We start from the raw sequence: 17,575 nt of genomic DNA on the forward strand, positions 1-17,575 counted from the left end.
AGCATCTTCAAAGTCCATGTCAACAAAATACAAGTGCCTCACGACAGGTATACTACGTTATCTTTACGCATCGCCTCACATCTGGGGATTTCTTTTTACTTAACATCTGACCAAATATGCAATTATATTCTTCTTTTTACTTAACATCTGGACAAATATGCAAGTAGCAAGTAGTGTCGTATGTGATGATCATAACTGAATTTCGCAACACCTTCCAAAGACAGTAGTTTGCGCTGCGTTGCTTGCAGGCTACGGAATTACGGAATCGGACTTCTGCAAAAGGCCCATTATAAATAACAACAGCAAAACAATAAGTGGCAAATACAGTTTACACGCCGTGTACACATGATCAAACGACAAGGCACGTGTCGAATAGCTTGAAATGTTACATGCTCTCGAATGCGGATGTTGTCTACTCTGTAACACACGCGTTGGACATGCAGCGAATACCACTTACCTTTCAGGGATCTTGGTTTAGCTTGCTTGCGGCGCGACATCCTACAGAAAACCGCTGAAGTTTCCCAGATTCGCTCTGATATATCGCATTCAACACAAAGCAAGCACGCTACCTGCGCGTAATCCTGTTCTTATCTCACCAATTATGCGGAGCGCGTTTTAAACCATCCGTAGTCTGTGATAGGTGACGATTTCGGATTTGATCCGACGAGGATGTCTAAAATTTCAAAATGTTCTCTCTTTACCTAGCCTATTTAGTTAAATCGTGGTACCCGGCAAAGTGTCAGAATATCGAGAGGGGCAATTCCATCATGCGGATCCATCTCCCAGCAATAAGAATGATCAGGCGAATATACGACTTAAAACAAAAAAATAGAATATTTTGCTGTTAGAATGTCGCGAAAGAACACAACAGCAAGCGCCTGCTGAGAAGGAGAAAAAATACAACAAAACAAACCGGGGAAAAATACTTTTCCTTACATACTCAGATGACAGGCACGAAAACTAATTTAGGCTATCCCTTTCTCACTCCCGTTAGCTAATCATGTATTTGATTCTGAATCGGGACTAAGTCTACGTCTAAATTGGTTTAAAAAGAGGATGAAGAAGCGGAGAGAAGATGTGAGCTCCCTCCTCATCACAAACCTGCAAGGTCTTGGACTGCGCTGTCGCTCCGGTAGTCCACATAATAATGGAAAATGGAAGCAAGGCCCCCAAAGCCATCAGGATGGCTCCAGAGGGGGCCCCTACCCCGCAGGGACTCGCTCTGTACGTAATCACTGAGGAAATCATTGTCAGCCTGCCTGCACTCACACACAGACAGAGAGGCATGATTAAAATCCTCGGGATTGAGGCAAGATGCGGATGCCTGGATCCATGCGCCGCCGGATCTGGAGTCGGGCTCCAAACCTAAACTTGGCTCCTTTCCTCTTGCCTCTCGCCTGTCGGCTCTCAGTCGGTGACACTCCCGTCTTTGGCAGACGGATTGGTCCCCCTTCTGGTAGGAAGCGTTCAACAATAAAAGGTCCTATGTTATGCCTTCTTATGGTTGCTGGCATTTCACCCACAAGTAGACCACGACATTATTTCTTTGTTTTTTCATTTATTTATTTTTTATATGCCAAAATGACAAAACTATTTAAAATAATAGATGGCAAACGCAGGCCCTATTTATATTTTCAGCTAATAACAAATTCGTGAATTTACTTAAAGGGGAGGGAAATTCAAGTGTTTTGCATAATTTATAATAATTATATAATAATAATGAAATAATTATTTAAAGCACACACACAAAACATACAAGGCTCAACAAATATTCCTCACAATTTAAGAGCAGATGGCTAAAATATGTTTTTTGTTGTTGTTGTTTTTTTTTTACAATAAAACAAAATGAGTAATACTTTTTATTACTCTAAAAAAAAGAACGTCAGAAACATTTGGGGCTATTTTACATTTGCTATTTAGTCCATGTTAACAGGATATAATGCCATATCAAAGAGTAAATCAAGGACTCCCTGCCTATTGCCTACTGCCACCTTATAGGTTATACCATTTTACCTTGTTACTTGAACTTCCTGGCAGACTCAAAGACAGACATGCCTTACCCCCCACCTGTGTGAAAAAGAGACCCAGAGAAAGTGTCCCGCTGGGGCCATCTCCCCTGCTCTCTCCCTGGAGGACCGAACCATTTCTCCCTGAAAGTTCTCATGTAGAGGTTATGTTTGAACTTCCTCATAGATTACTTTTTGAACAGTATGTGGCCTCATGGTCGTTTTTTTTTTTTTTTTTTTTTTTAGCCTCCCACCACCATCTGTTTTTTATATCCCAGGGGATGTTTGTGACATATGTCATTTAAATATGACATCCAGTAAAATGTATTGTTTTATAGGCTCATTCCTTTCTGATGAACAACGACCAATCATGTCATCTATTGTAAACTTGAACTTCACATGAAACAGAGCGCTGAATGACCCAAGCTAGCAGACTTAATCAGTACGAGATGGATGTGTGTTAAGGAGTTGATTCTGAGAGGAGCAGCGTAGGGAAACAGTCACGCCTGGCTGCCCGAGGTATTCAGAGGGGCTTGTGTTTATCGCACGAGAGGCACAGTGATCGATGGACTGAGAAAGATATTCACAGCGCCGCCCTAACACCCTCACCACCCAACCCCACGCCCCTTACCCTCCCCCCAACAGAGTACTACTCAGTACTCACCCATTATCTTATCAAAGGGAAGCATAAAGGCATGACATGACTTCTTCTCCCACATACATGGGCTATGTGTCGGATAGGATAATCTGATACTACAATTATCATTAATGATAGGGATAGAGATGACTATCTTCTCTGTAAATATGGGGTATGCATAACTGATAACAAAGGCATACAGTATGTGATCTAATTCAGTCAATGGTGTGCTTTTATTACCATTCATGTGAATACACTGTATACGAAACACAGCAGCATTTCTTGGCCAGTTCGTACTATTTTAATCTTATGTTAACAGGCAATATTCCACATGTTTTTGTTTTGTGTGTGTGTGTTTTTTTATTTATGTATTTGTTTTTTTTGGGGGGGGGTATTATTACTACATGTACTACTAAGTGCAAGGTTTTTTTTTCTTTTTTTAAAGCCAGAAATAGTTAGATACCAAAGAAAGTTGTTACGATCCACTAACCTGCTGTTGACTAGGAGTCAACAGTAAGCCATAAAGTGCAGTAGTGCAGGGGTTACTGACCCTTTCCTACCTGGGGCATATTCAGGTCCCTCTGAAAAAACAATAAAACTCAAAAGCAGCACACTCACACATATTATTTCGATTTCTAGGTAATGATTTCAAGGCCCACGTGGGATACCTTCAGGGCCCACCAGGGATAGCCTACCTTCAGGGCCCACCTGTGGGTCCCGGCCCACAGTTTGAGAATCACTACAGTAGTGGGTTAGGGTAAGGGGAGCAGAGAGAATGTCCAAGATGTGCAATGTACAGTATGCCAAGATGCTTAATGATGTGTTGGTCAATAACTTTATTACCGGTACTTGTGGATTTGTGTGATGATATACATTTGTTTGGCGTCGAGAGGTTTTACAGGAAAGCTCAGACCAGATGGGTTTTAAAACAACCACATTTTTCTCAGTCCTGCAAATAAATCATCTACCACTGACTCCAGGCTTGCACTGTTTACCTGGGACAGGGAACTACTATAGCAACCACATGCTCTCCGGTGAAACCAATGTGTGTGAATGCGTTTCTTAATTTCAAATGTTGGTGCAGGAAGTGGCATTGAATTATGGCATTAGACACATAGTCTTAGGCATTAGTCTTAGTCTTAGTTTTTGAAAGTTTTTTTTGTCTCAATGTACTGTGGTCCATGTTGACATGAATAATCTACAAATGCTTCACAATCAGACATCTTAACCTGCTATAACTTTCCACTCCCTATGCACTTTACCTTTAATGCACTTTAACACTCAGGGTTATCTGTAATTTGACTGCTGAGACCGTTTCTGTTGATTGTTATGTCTACCCATATTTATATTTACTGTATGTGCCTTGCTGTTGTGTGTCTTGTCAATTGTATGTGTTTGATGTTGGCGATATGCCACGAAAAACTCCTATCGACTATGTCGACATGGCAATAAACTTATTGAACTTGAACTTGATTACCGGTAAATGCATGTGATAATGCCCCAATATAATATGTAGCCTCTATAGCCAAGTAATAAGTTCCACATGACCCCAACACCCCCTCTTCAGCACCTGCCCCCCAAAACATCTGTGCACGCCACTGCACATAGTCATGGTATTATACATATGTTATAGTCACAGTGGGTGCATGTACAGTGTCCTACAATACAACTAGGTGAGATATTAGTATACAGGCTTAGACTGAAAGTAAAACATATAGCAATTTGTATTAAATTAATCTTCTTCATTATTACCATGTAGGTAGCCTATCCCTAGATAGAATTTAATCGTGGTTAAGTGAAATTGTTCAAACATGTTCTAAAACAATTATCACAAGGTTGATGTTTAAAACCTAATAGTAATACTATTAACTCTGTTTTGTAGTTCTGATTTAAACAAAGATAACTTATAGAAAAATGACAATATGCAAGCAGACTTGTCATTCTTGCATTATGGTGAGATAAATGACTGTGTGTTTAGTTCAGGTGCAAACCTATCCACACGAGACAGTGAAACACTTCAGTACCACTTTGTCAGTTTGCTTACAAAAAAAAGACACAATTAGATATGCAGATATGCATACTTGGTAGAAGTTAATTTGTATGCAGGATAAAATCTTTGAACTGATGCGTCACAATATCTTTTATGTATAATTTATTTAGGTTTGGTAAATAAATATGTATTCTGTCCTGACTATATGTGTTGCATCTGAATGTGTGACGCAGTAGGCTTATTAATAGCTGCATGTCGTTTCAGTATGCTCCTGCTGCCTTCAGCCACTCTTACATATTCTAGAGATAACTCAGTGGACAAAAGGTGCATCGTAACAGTGTCCTAGCCTCTCTCTCGACATAAGGAAAAAGGGCCAGACAGAAATAAATGAGATCGAGAGGTGTGTATTATGTGAAGGGGTTGTGTTAATTTTGGCTCTTTATAATCTTTGTGATTACATTGTGCACTCATAGCACTATTTTCAACTGGCTCCTTCAATCTTTAAATGAAGTTCTTTCTTAAATGCTAACAGTGACTTTATACAATTATTTTATAAGATCTGAAATAAATAGTGAAGTATACTATCCGTTTCATATTCATCATTGTCTGGACAAAACGTGTGTGTGTGTGTGTGTGTGTGTGTGTGTGTGTGTGTGTGTGTGTGTGTGTGTGTGTGTGTGTGTGTGTGTGTGTGTGTGTGTGTGTGTGTGTGTGTGTGTGTGTGTGTGTGTGTGTGTGTGATTCTCGTGTGTGTGTGTGTGTGTGTGTGTGTTTCTCGGTGTGTGTGTGTGTGTGTGTGTGTGTGTGTGTGTGTGTGTGTGTGTGTGTGTGTGTGTGTGTGTGTGTGTGTGTGTGTGTGTGTGATACTAGATTTGAAAACCGTGAAGGGGATCATTCGGTGGTGGTGGGCATTTTGGTTGACTTACAGTAGCATACAGTGCAAATATTGCTTCTCTGAAAAGTCAGGAGTGGGTTTAGTATTGGTACACCAGCACAGTTTAGCATCCCTTAACTTTATTGAAACGTGAGTCCCGATGTATAAGAGCCAAAGGTTGTGTGTGTGTGTGTGTGTGTGTGTGTGTGTGTGTGTGTGTGTGTGTGTGTGTGTGTGTGTGTGTGTGTGTGTGTGTGTGTGTGTGTGTGTGTGTGTTGTGTGTGTGTGTGTGTATGTGTGTGTGTGTGTGTGTGTGTGTGTGTGTGTGTGTGTGTGTGTGTGTGTGTGTGTGTGTGTGTGTGTGCGTGTGTGTTTCCATGCTTCACAAATCAGGATATGTTTAACAGCGCTCATATTTGCTACATTTGAGCACTGCATATGACTGCATTGTATTGTTTTTTTTTTTAAACGTACTGCTGTTTCAATATCAAAACATGTAGATCACTGCAGTCCACAACCCTCATGTCTGTCCGAGTGTTGGAATTACTGGGTGACATATCCGTACAAAAGTACAGAAATAGCCATGTGACAAAATTAAGGTGCACAAAGAGTCAGGACAGGACGAGTTCGCTTCATATTGTGAATGAATGGCAATGAAATTGGGCTCAAGGTGATCTGTTCGCAATCTGAACCTGAAATTGGCAATGCAATAGCTTGTTGCGGGGGGAAGCAGAACCTGCTGGAAAGCAGTGAGCGAGACATGGAGAGACAGAGAGGAGAAGACTGCCAGGAAAAAAGAGAGGAGAGACATCATGAAAGTCGGGGATACGAAGGGGGCTTTTATGAATTCAGTTTTAAATAATATCCATCACAATACAATATAATCTTAGGCCTAACATTTATGGTCTGTCAATAACAATATACAAATTATATGTTTTTTTTTTATTCTTCTACTGACATACTACTTCGTTAGAGGATTTTTTTTGTCTATTTTCACTCTAGTTTCAAAGTGTGTGACATTCTCTATTGCCCAAGGTATAGACACCTCGTCTGATGCAATACGGTAGCTGTGCAGCAAAACAGCCAACTTTTGACCTACATAGTTGTCACTTTATTACATCTAATTTCACATTATTTTTCAAAAAATGCATCTCCATTTTGACAGCTTCTTTCTTCTTTAAAGATAAACATCTCCCCACCCACCAGCTGCCAAACAACAAGGCTGAAACAATAAGAGTATTTGTTCTTAAATAAACAAAAGACGAGAGGAAGGATAGGCATGATATGCTTCATTGGCACATTCAAAGCCTTTGCTGAATACACTGTCGTATGTAAACAGCTATTTGTAGGTGCTTTCCTTCACTCTGAAGAGCCCCTCTGTTGTCTTCCACTTCAATCTTAACTGCACCCCGCAGTCCCTGTGCGCTGTCAAGTTCTTTCCACCCCAAAATCTCACCACCACCACCACCTGCACCCAGCCACCCCCACCTACCCCAAACCCACCTCCACCATTCCCCTGCTCTCCTTCTCGCATCCGCACGCAGTACGTAAACACAAACAAAGTGCTCTCCCCAAGCTCTCTGAGCTTGTTTCGTTACTTTCATTAGTGACAAAGTCACTGGAAGAAGGGGGGAGGGGGGTGCAGAGAAAGAGAGAGAGAGAGAGAGAGAGAGAGAGAGAGAGAGAGAGAGAGAGAGAGAGAGAGAGAGAGAGAGAGAGAGAGAGAGAGAGAGAGAGAGAGAGAGAGAGTCAGAGAGTTAGAGAGTTAGAGAGAGAGAAAGGATGTAAAAGAGAGAAATAGAGAAGTGAGAGAGATGGAGGAGCGGGGCGATGGAGTTTGGGGGATGGAGGGGATGGAGGTGTTGGTTGTGGAGGGGTGGTTGCCATTGCTCACGGTGCTGAGCTCTGTGGCAGCGTGCTCTGCTCTGCTCTGCTCTGCTCTGCCTGTGCGGCGGATGCTGTCAGTAACACATGCCAATGGCAAAGACTACTAGGTGCAGCAAGTAGCACAATGCTATACTCAGCTCCCTGCTCTCAAGGGTGGAAGGAGGAGGCTTGCAGGGGGGGATGTGTGTCTGTGTGTGCTGTGGGGTGGTGGGTGGATGTGTGTTCGTGCATGGGGTAGCGGGTGGGGGTGTATAGGCTTTTGTGTTTGAGTGCGGAATGAAGATGGGGAGAAGGATCTGTATTTTCTTTTTTGAGGGAGGTGGGGTGAATTGTTGTTTAGAATTAAGGATTTTGTGTTTCTGGTCTGTTTACAAATTGGTACACACGTAATCAAAATCAGTCTGCTTCTCTCTGTCTTTTTTTATTTTTTTAAATGCGCTGCCTCTGCTCTACTTGCTTGTGAGGACAATATAGAATGACAGCAAAGATGGGAATGCAAAGACGTGACATGCTAGCCTAGGGGAAGAATTTAAATGAAGTGAACTGTTTCAGAGTTAAGTCTGTGTTAATAAAAGAGAAGGCAACTCCGGGGAGACATCACCGTATCCATTATCTGTTTGTTATAAAATAAACATAACGGTAAACACAAGAGTAAACAAACCAGTATTTGTTTGTTGGTCAAGAATGGCTTTCTGTGGCCCTACCGTGACCTAACGGTAGGGCAATTGTCTGCTATACGGCTGACCCGGGTTCAATTCCCGGCCCGGGTCCTTTGCTGTTTCTTCCCCGTCTCTCTCTCCCCACTTTCTTCCTGTCACCATCTTCACTATGCTGTCTCAAAAAGACAAAAAAAAATCTTTTAAAAAAAGAATGGCTTTCTGCTTCTACCTTGCCAAAATCATCCACCTCCCAATCATTGGATAGCCCGCCTTTTTCATTACGAATCAAGTTAACACTGTTTAGAGTGATGAAATTATAATATCTGAATAAATCAGGACAAAATATAAGTACTGCACATGTACGAACAAACTCTCCCTCCATTACTTAAAAAGCCTATCCTTTAAAACTACCCCTACACACATTAAATTCATGCAGAATAATTTGAGCAAACATTTCAACACCAAGAGGTGGGCGGAACGATGTCTTCTGGGGCTAAGACGATGGCTCTGTGCCATTCCCATAACAGTGGTCATGCTTGTGGTCAACACACAGAATTAAACATTTTTTTTAGAAAAAGAAGAAAAATAGGGCCTTGGAAAATTCTGGAAGTATCCCACAGAGAGCGTCTCAGCATATGAGAATACTCTCCCAGTCTCCCCAGTGGGATGGAGGCGTCCCCAGTGGAATCTGACCTTCTATTTGTCCCCTGCGTGGCCCATGCGAATCCGGGCTCCTCCAAGTCCCGGTGTCCGCATCCATCTCCTCCACCAACCCCCAGCCCCGGCTCCAGCTCCGGCTCCAGCCCCGGCTCCTCTGACCCGTATCCCGTACAGCCACAGCCTCAGCCTCGGCCTCGGCCTCGGCCTCAGCCTCAGCCCTCCAGTGCCCCCTCATTGGAGATTCAGTCGGCTTGCTTGCATGGGAGTCATAGTTGCGAGGCCCGCCCGTGACCTCGACTTTGTTAAGAAACTCTCGAAGAAGATCCCGTCCAAAATAAACTTGTTTCTGAGTGGAATAATGATAGCTGAAGGCCTATTAGTGAGTTGCTCAAACAAGACCTTGGCATGCCCCCTCACATACAAAACGAATCATCACTGACGCACACACACACATATTCACACACAGAGCAGCGCAGCGCTTGCATGTACACACACACGCACGCACGCACGCACGCATACCCGCACGCACGCAAACACACACACACACACACACACACGAGCATGCACACATACACACGCGCATTTATACGCACACGCAAGCACACAAGCATACATGTGCACACAAACACACACACACATGCACACATATGCACATGCACACGTGGACACACCAATGCAAACGGACATGCTCACATACACACATACACACTCAGTCTCAGACATACACACTCTTTTACTCACCCTGTTTCTCTCTTTTTCACACACACACATACGCTACCAATGCGGTCAGACAGACAGACACAACTGTGTGCATGCTGTTCACACGCGCACACACACACACACACACACACACACACACACACACACACACACACACACACACACACACACACACACACACACACACACACACACACACACACACACACACACACACACACAAGCACACACACACACACACCACACAGACGCACACACACACATACACACATACACACATACACACACACAAGCACATGTACACAGACAGACAGACACACACACACTCACACGCTCTTGACTTGGCTCATTAAAACTCATCTACTAGAACTTTGAGATGTGAATATCTCCCCTGAGAAACGGGCTCTACTACATTCAGCTGCGGGATTGCTGAACAGTTTTGCTCGCCTCGACTCCCTCCTTTTTTTCCCTCACCCCTCTCCACGCTCATAATTACCGAGCCGGCACAGACCCGTGACCCTGAGAGGAAGACCACTCCTGGGGGGAGTCCCTGAGCAGCGCTGGGCCCTTCGTCTGGACCTCCAGGGGAGAGCTCCGCCACGTCTCCCCGCTCCAGTGCCACCCACACCAGGCAGGAAAGGGTCGACTCGGTGCCCCCATCACTGGAGAAGCCGCCCTCTCGGGACGCGGCTCTCTGCACCCCGCGAGCCGAACTCGTGATGTGATGCAAGGGAGGAAAAACAGCCGAAAAACAAGACACAAATAACAAAAGAAACTAGAGACTAGAGAGAGAAAGAGAGAGAAAAAATTATGTCTCCTAATCAAAAATGTGGGAGGCTTATGTATCAGAGCTAATAGAAAGAGGAGAAGATCTCAATAAGAAGTCACTGGCATTAGTCACACTGTGTTTCTGTATAGAAAATCGTTTCTATATTTAAACAAAGCAAACAATGCGCACAAATGTATAATTGTAAAAGAGGCGCATGGTAATATGCAAACGTACAAGTACAAACGCTAGTCTCCAATGTCGTGGCTATCTTTGGGTATGTTTGTTGCCTTAACTTTTCTCACAGCTGACTAAAGGAAACGTTAATGGGACTGTTTTTGATTTACCAACAGCACTTGATGGTGTGGACACTCATTTCTTGGTGCTGCTGAACAGTGTACCCTTCAAACGCACTCTGTGGCTCTCTGACAATCATTGTTAGCGCGGAGGGTTGGAAGGCATGGCGAAATGTGGCAGCGAGGCGATTCGGAGCGCCCCTCATCAAGCGTGACCTTCCAGTTGGATATCCACACCTTCCATCTTTCCCGGCCAAGGCGCCCCACAGAGCTACTCCCACACCGGGTCATTAGCGCGGCGGTGTCACCAGACAGCCCGATTCGCGGGCCAGCGCGGGAGCGAGAGGGGACTCCTGGCACCGCGGCCGCTGCTGTGCGGCTTGACATTCAGGGCTGGCTGATCTATGGGGCTGGGGAGACATTGCCCTTGCGCAGGGTCTCCACGAAGAGAAGGTCCTGGCAACTCTCCCTCTCAACCTTACTCCATCACAGCGACCGAGCACATGGGCTTCTTGTGCCTGCACGCAGAGCAGAGCAGAGCAGACCAGACCGGAGCCTCCCCGCCCCGCCACCAAAAGGCTCAGGTACAAGCCACTGCTACTCTGTCCTGTTCTGTCCTGTCCTGTCCTGTCCTGTCCGTAAAACCATGTGCCACCGCTCTAACCTTCAGACGGTTAGCATGCAGTTATCAACCGCCAGATTGAAGTCCTTTGAACTTAAAAAAAACTGCATGAGATGATGAAATTAATGGATATAAAGCCATTAGGCCTCTAATCAGCGGAGGTCTTCTTTCCTCTAATATTGCCCGATCACAATCGCTAATGGTTTAGCTTTTGTAATTAACTGCGAAAATGGTTTGGTGAATAATCCAGCGGTATAGATGCTAAGCATCCACTAAATCTTCATTAGTATTTCCCGGAAATGCATTTATCACACACGGGTCCGTGCCGATGCAGCTTTACGATAACAACAGCAAGAAAAAAAGCCATGGTATGATCGCAAAATCACAATCAGGCCCATGATATCTTCTGAAGAGATGGACTTGCTCCCTACCAAACACCCCCAACACCCATGACACCCTCCTCCCCAACTTCAATGAGGAAGGCGAGAGAGAGAAAGAGGCTTCTCGGAGACGCTTTAATCTGACGAAGGGAGATTCATTTCCTCAATGTCTAAGTCTCATTAGCACTGTGTCATTAGCAAAGCCAGTTGTGGTTTTAATCAGGGCTCGCGCCACCCCTGCCTCCATCAGCCCCATATCGCTGAGCGTCAGGGCCCCCCTTATCGCACCGAACATTCCGGAGGAGGATAGCTTTTAGCAGCTCACCTAAAGAGCGGTTTGTATAATGTCTGGCGGCTGCTCGAACTCGCCTGGCAATTATTCCGCTGCTGGGCAGCAACATCTCGCCGTGTTTTTTGGATTTAGTACAACACTCCGGTTTGTTTTGGCAGATTCTAAATGTGTCTTTGGAGGTAATTATTTAGCCTCTCATTCTCTGCCAAGACGTGTGGTTTTTAGTTTCTGTTTTTTTAACCTTCTTCTTCAGTGGTCGTGCCGAGATTTTCAAGTTCAGATATGGAGGGAAAACATCTCGCTAAGACAATATAAGCCTTCTCATGGGTCTTGGCGAGCAGTTGGATGTTTGTGTTTGGAAGTGTATCGATGAGAATGTATTTCTGTGTGCGTCTCTGTCTGTGCTTGTGTATGTTGTTGTTGTAATTGTATGTGTGTGCATAATTTGGAATACTGTTAGTGCTTGTGTGTATTACTTTTCTGTCTCTATTAGCATGTGTGTGTGTGTGTGTGTGTGTGTGTGTGTGTGTGTGTGTGTGTGTGTGTGTGTGTGTGTGTGAGTGTGTGTGTGTGTGTGCGTGCGTGTGTGTGTGTGTGTGTGTGTGTGTGTGTGTGTGTGTGTGTGTGTGTGTGTGTGTGTGTGTGTGTGTGTGTGTGTGTGTGTGCGCATGTGTATCTGTGTATTGTACTGTATGTGTGTCAGTGTCTGTCCTTTTTTGAGTGTGCATGTGTGTGTATGTGTATATCAGTGTGTTTGTGTGTGTGCATGTATGTGTGTGCATGCATTCGTGGGCTTGTGTGTGTGTGTGTGTGCATGTATGTGTGTGTGTGTGTGTGTGTGTGTGTGTGTGTGTGTGTGTGTGTGTGTGTGTGTGTGTGTGTGTGTGTGTGTGTGTGTGTGTGTGTGTGTGTGTGTGTGTGTGTGTGTGCTCTGTTGGAGTGAGAGAAGCCCCGCTCTCTGGCCCTGCGCACATTATTCATCCCTTCCACCCACAACTCCCCCAACCGCCCTGACAACTCCCCCACCTCCCTGACAACAGCTTGGACCCCCCCCCCCTCTCTCTCTCTTCCTCTCTCTCTCTTTCTAACTCTCCCTCACTCTCTTTTGCTTTTTCTCTCTTGCTCTCTCTCCTGCTCTCCTCTCCTCTCCTCTCCTCTCCTCTCCTCTCTTCTCCTCTCCTCTCCTCTCCTTTCATGTCCTCCTGCTCTCCTCTCCTCTCCTCTCCTCTCCTCTCCTCTCCTTTCCTCTCCCTCCGTCCCCCTTGCTCCCTCTCTCCGGACTGCAGTGGTGCGGGGAGCACTGCAACTGTGTTAATTAAAGGAAAAGGTTAATGCACAGGGGGGCCAGGGGCTCGCGCGTTCAGCAGGGACCGGGTGCCATGTGCAGCTGGTCCGCATCCCGCGTCCTCCTGACACCCACGGCACTTGGAGAGGGAGAGAGAGAGAAGAGAGGGAGAAAGAGAGAGAGGGAGAGAGAGGGGGAGAGGGAGAGGGAGAGGGCGACAGGAATCACCACAGCACACCACACCGCACCGCAACACACCACACCATACCACACCACACAACACCACACAACACACCACACAACACCACACCTCACCACACAGGGGTCCTGGGACCAGGGGTGGGGGTGGGGGTGGGGGTGGTGGGGCTTGTGTAGGATGGTCCTGGGGATTAGGGACCTCTACTGTCTGCCTCTCGGCAGGGGCGTCGGAGGGCCCCTACCCTGTTAAGCCTCACCTGTCCTCCTGGCGGAGCACCTGGGGTCCTGGCGAGGGCCTGATTAGCGTGTCCGTCCACATACGCGCGCAACCTCCTCCGTCCCACCTACACCCTTCACCCCCTTCATTACTACTACCATCACCTCCACCTCCACCGCCTCCAGCTGCAACCACCATCACCACACCACACCACACACCATCACCACACTACGGCACAACACAGCAGTACTCCACAGCACAGCTGCACGCTACACCACACCACACCACATCACATCACACCACACCACACCAGCCAGCAGCCCTTCTACATCACTGTGGCCAGCTGACAGTGGCCATACAGGTAGACACCACTTAGGGGGAGATGTCAGAGCGAGAGAGAGAGAGAGAGAGAGAGAGAGAGAGAGAGAGAGAGAGAGAGAGAGAGAGAGAGAGAGAGAGAGAGAGAGAGAGAGAGAGAGAGAGAGAGAGATTGGGGCTACTACAACCCATCTCAAGCAGAAAAAGTAGACCGGACGGAAGGGGTGGGATTTCAGGGCAGGCTTTGGGGTAATTGTGATGGTGTCATGTCATGGCTAAAACCACATAGCACCTTTTCCTTTCATGAACCCCCACCCCCAACTTTCTTTTCATGAAACAGAGACCGCCGTCTCAGTTTTAGTTTCATTTAACTTGACAGAGAATGCAATTTTATCATATCATAACGTCTGTTCCGTTCATATGGGCTGCTATACGTGTAGTTTTTGGTCAAAAGAAATATTTTCGAGAGCTTAAAAAAATGGAGAGTCTGTCCTAGTTTGTTTAAGTATGACCAAAAAAGCATTGGTGTGTGACATGAGGGAATACGTGATGAATGGCCTTGGACATAATCTGGCTCTAATTAAGCTCCCAGGCGGTAATGTTGTGTAATTCACTCTCCCTTTATTAGTGCTCCCCCATTTGAATTGGAGATAGTGCACCATACGCAACAAAAAATATCCATAAATAATGTATTGCATTGTTTGTTCATGCTCTCTAGATTTAAAGCATGCATTAGTTGTAACCATGTGTGCACATTTTTTTCAATTAATGTTTGTTGAGTAATTTTGTCATATTGTGATAACCCTATACAGAACATGCGTGCTGCATACCCAGCTGATTGGCATGTTTATTCTGAATATCGTTAAAGCTTGGACCCTGAAATGGCACACACAGCAACTCTCTGTACTGTATTATGTGCATGTGTGTATTATGCTGGTCTGTGAATAAGATAGCAAAAAAAAAAAAACAATAATAAAAAAAAAAGAAATTGCCTACAGAACACTGAACAACTAACCTCAGCCATAACTTGAGTTGTTGTTATCTTAGACATTATTATGTCTTTAATGGGTGAGTTTGTATTAAAAAAAACATTAGAGCAATAGTAATATAATGCTAGATTCTTCCACAAGCATTATTCAACTTGCTACCCAAATCACTGTGTTGATAACCATAATTAATTTCAATAAACACTTCAGGCACTATCAGCAAACAAGAGGGGGTGTTCATTTTTTTCGCTTTTTTTTCCCAAACAGGCCGAGGTAATTACACATCCGAGGGGAGAATAGAGGAAAGCGTTCCCACTGGAACCTAGTTTGGTTTATGGATTTGCCCCTGGATTGAATCGCAAGGGACTCACTAACAGCTTGAATTTCAAGGTTTTATGTCTCTAACAAGCCTTTAATTGCCAAGGTAACATAGCATAATCGCTTAAGCATTACAGGAAACCGGTACCGGTGGTGCTGTAACTACAGTACACCACTGCGAAGAAGCGAAAACAAAAGGAAGAGCAAGCCTGTGCAGACTTAGTTAACTGGCCTTACGCTGCTCTTTAGTGCACTTTACACAGCTGCACCACACTGTATTAGCCTACTGTCCACGTGTGATTCAATTTGGCCTTTACTATAATGATATATTAGATATTAATAGATACATAATATGAAGTGGTGATGATACGGATCTTTCACAGGACGGATTATGAAATTATTGACCATCACAGTGTAGCCTAGTACGGTACATGGATGGACTTAAGAATAGAGGAGTTGGGAGTCAATTAGTTGAGCCTCTGAGCCCGAGCCATGTGAGGATCAAATTGGTTCTGCTACTACACTACTCTCATAATCCTGAGCACTGATCTGTTTCGGTGCATGACCAAGAGAGTAATGGGATAGCTCGGCTGAAACCTGCCCTGTGAAAATAGCAACATAAGCTCCACTGGTCTTATCATTATAATCATCGCAACAATAATTCGCCCGGAAACATTCTCTGCTGTTACTGTTGCTGTTGCCAGGGCCGTTGACAGCTGTGGCTGGGCCCAGAACAAAGTCATCTGAAAGGGCCCCCACACTCAATAGGCTACATATAATGTAATGACAATCCAATTTTGGTCCCCCTCTATCCCTGGGCCTGGGACAACTGTCCCCTTTGTCCCCCGCTGTCGGCTTCCCTGGCTTTTGCTGTTCTGTCCGTGTGCTGTGTGCTCTGATGAGTATAACATGGCTGCAGCTGAGGTGCAGATTCTCTGATTTACTGTGACGCGTACGGACAATAGCTGCAGGCTGGCCAGCAGTATTGACGTGCTAGTAGTACGACAGGCAAAGGCAGGCTGTGATTAAACCCAGAGGGTGTGCCTCCGCAATAGTTTTCCCAATTTTAAAGCCTGAGTTACAAAATCAGGTGGTGGCTTGGCAACCCCATTTATGTTCTTTGCTAATATGGACTGCACTGCACAGTACAGCAGAGCACAGGTTGATGAGGTTAAACCATGCCTGCTTTCACAAGGTTCACTGTTAAATGTTCATCTTAAACACTGACTAAAACTGTGTCACTGCTGTCCAACGATCAATCGAGCACCTGCGCACACAGCACAAGCAACTTCATCAGCAGAAACACCTATGGAAAGTAAGCCTAGTACGCCTATGGCCAATACAGAAGAGTTAGCAACAGACTGAAATGATTTCAAAGAAATACCAGTGTCAATCAATTGAAGATACCATCAGGTATGACAGAGGAAAATTGCCATATAAACATGATTGGATTATCATTGTTTATAGTTTTTAATCATGTTTATCGTTTTTGTCATTGTTTGTACAGAGCAGCTTCCATTTTCTGATGTAAAAGATACCCATGATTTCATTCTTTCTCTGTTTCAGGATTTTGTATGCATGTTCACTCAAACTACACAGCACGAAAAAGAGGTTTTACTCATATATGTGCAATTATACATCATGTACAGTGTGCCGCACTTTGATCATGCATGTGGAATTTTTTTTCCTGCTGTTCTTTCTGGGTGTTCATGTGCTGCTTCTGTTCGGGACTGTGTCTGCTGTTTGTTCATACTCTGCCGAGACGTATGAGATGTATGAATCTCATTGCACTTTGTAGTGCCTCTGTGATATGTGAACAAGGGGCTTGAGCATGTGTGCAGGTAAGTGACTGCTTACAACAGCACACCACAGAGAGGTCAGAGAAGTGAGACGGAAATTAAATTGGGGGGCTGACAAGCCACCAGTTCTGCACCTTGTTAACAAATGATCACTAATAGGTATATATTTCCTTATGTCCCTGACTTGACTTGCAATACTCCAGACTGGTATAGAGCGCTGAACCCCCCACACAATGTGTGATGTGCTGGTTGATGTTTTGTGTTCCTTTTGCTGTGTGTGTGTGTGTGTGTGTGTGTGTGTGTGTGTGTGTGTGTGTGTGTGTGTGTGTGTGTGTGTGTGTGTGTGTGTGTGTGTGTGTGTGTGTGAGAGAGAGAGAGAGAGAGAGAGAGAGAGAGAGAGAGAGAGAGAGAGAGAGAGAGAGAGAGAGAGAGAGAGAGAGAGAGAGAGAGAGAGAGAGAGAAAGACCTGAGATAGACAGAGTTCACTTATTAAGTGATTTTGGTGCTCTGCTCAGTGTAAGAAAAAGAAAAATCTCTAAATAAATACATTTAACATTTATCACCAAAATAGAAAAAAAAACCTTCTCAGATGAAAGCTTGAATTGATTGCTGTCCAGGGCCTGTACGGATGTTATGAGATACATACTGAAACTACTGTTGCAAAG

At 44.8% G+C, this 17,575-nt stretch overlaps 1 protein-coding gene across 4 annotated transcripts in view; it reads right to left on the reverse strand.

Moving 5' to 3' along the window:
• Positions 1-1,194, reverse strand: part of LOC134465600 (zinc finger protein 521) — a 133,144-nt gene extending 131,950 nt beyond the window's left edge. For all 4 annotated transcript variants that reach the window (XM_063219354.1, XM_063219353.1, XM_063219352.1 and 1 more), the window contains exon 1: positions 458-1,194. In XM_063219354.1, coding sequence (XP_063075424.1) covers positions 458-497 — 40 coding nt within the window. In that variant the 5' untranslated portion in view covers positions 498-1,194. The remainder of the gene's footprint in view (positions 1-457) is intronic.
• Between the last annotated feature and the right edge of the window lie 16,381 nt (positions 1,195-17,575).

Source organism: Engraulis encrasicolus, chromosome 16, assembly GCF_034702125.1.
Source record: "Engraulis encrasicolus isolate BLACKSEA-1 chromosome 16, IST_EnEncr_1.0, whole genome shotgun sequence".
Taxonomy (NCBI): Eukaryota; Metazoa; Chordata; class Actinopteri; order Clupeiformes; family Engraulidae; genus Engraulis; species Engraulis encrasicolus.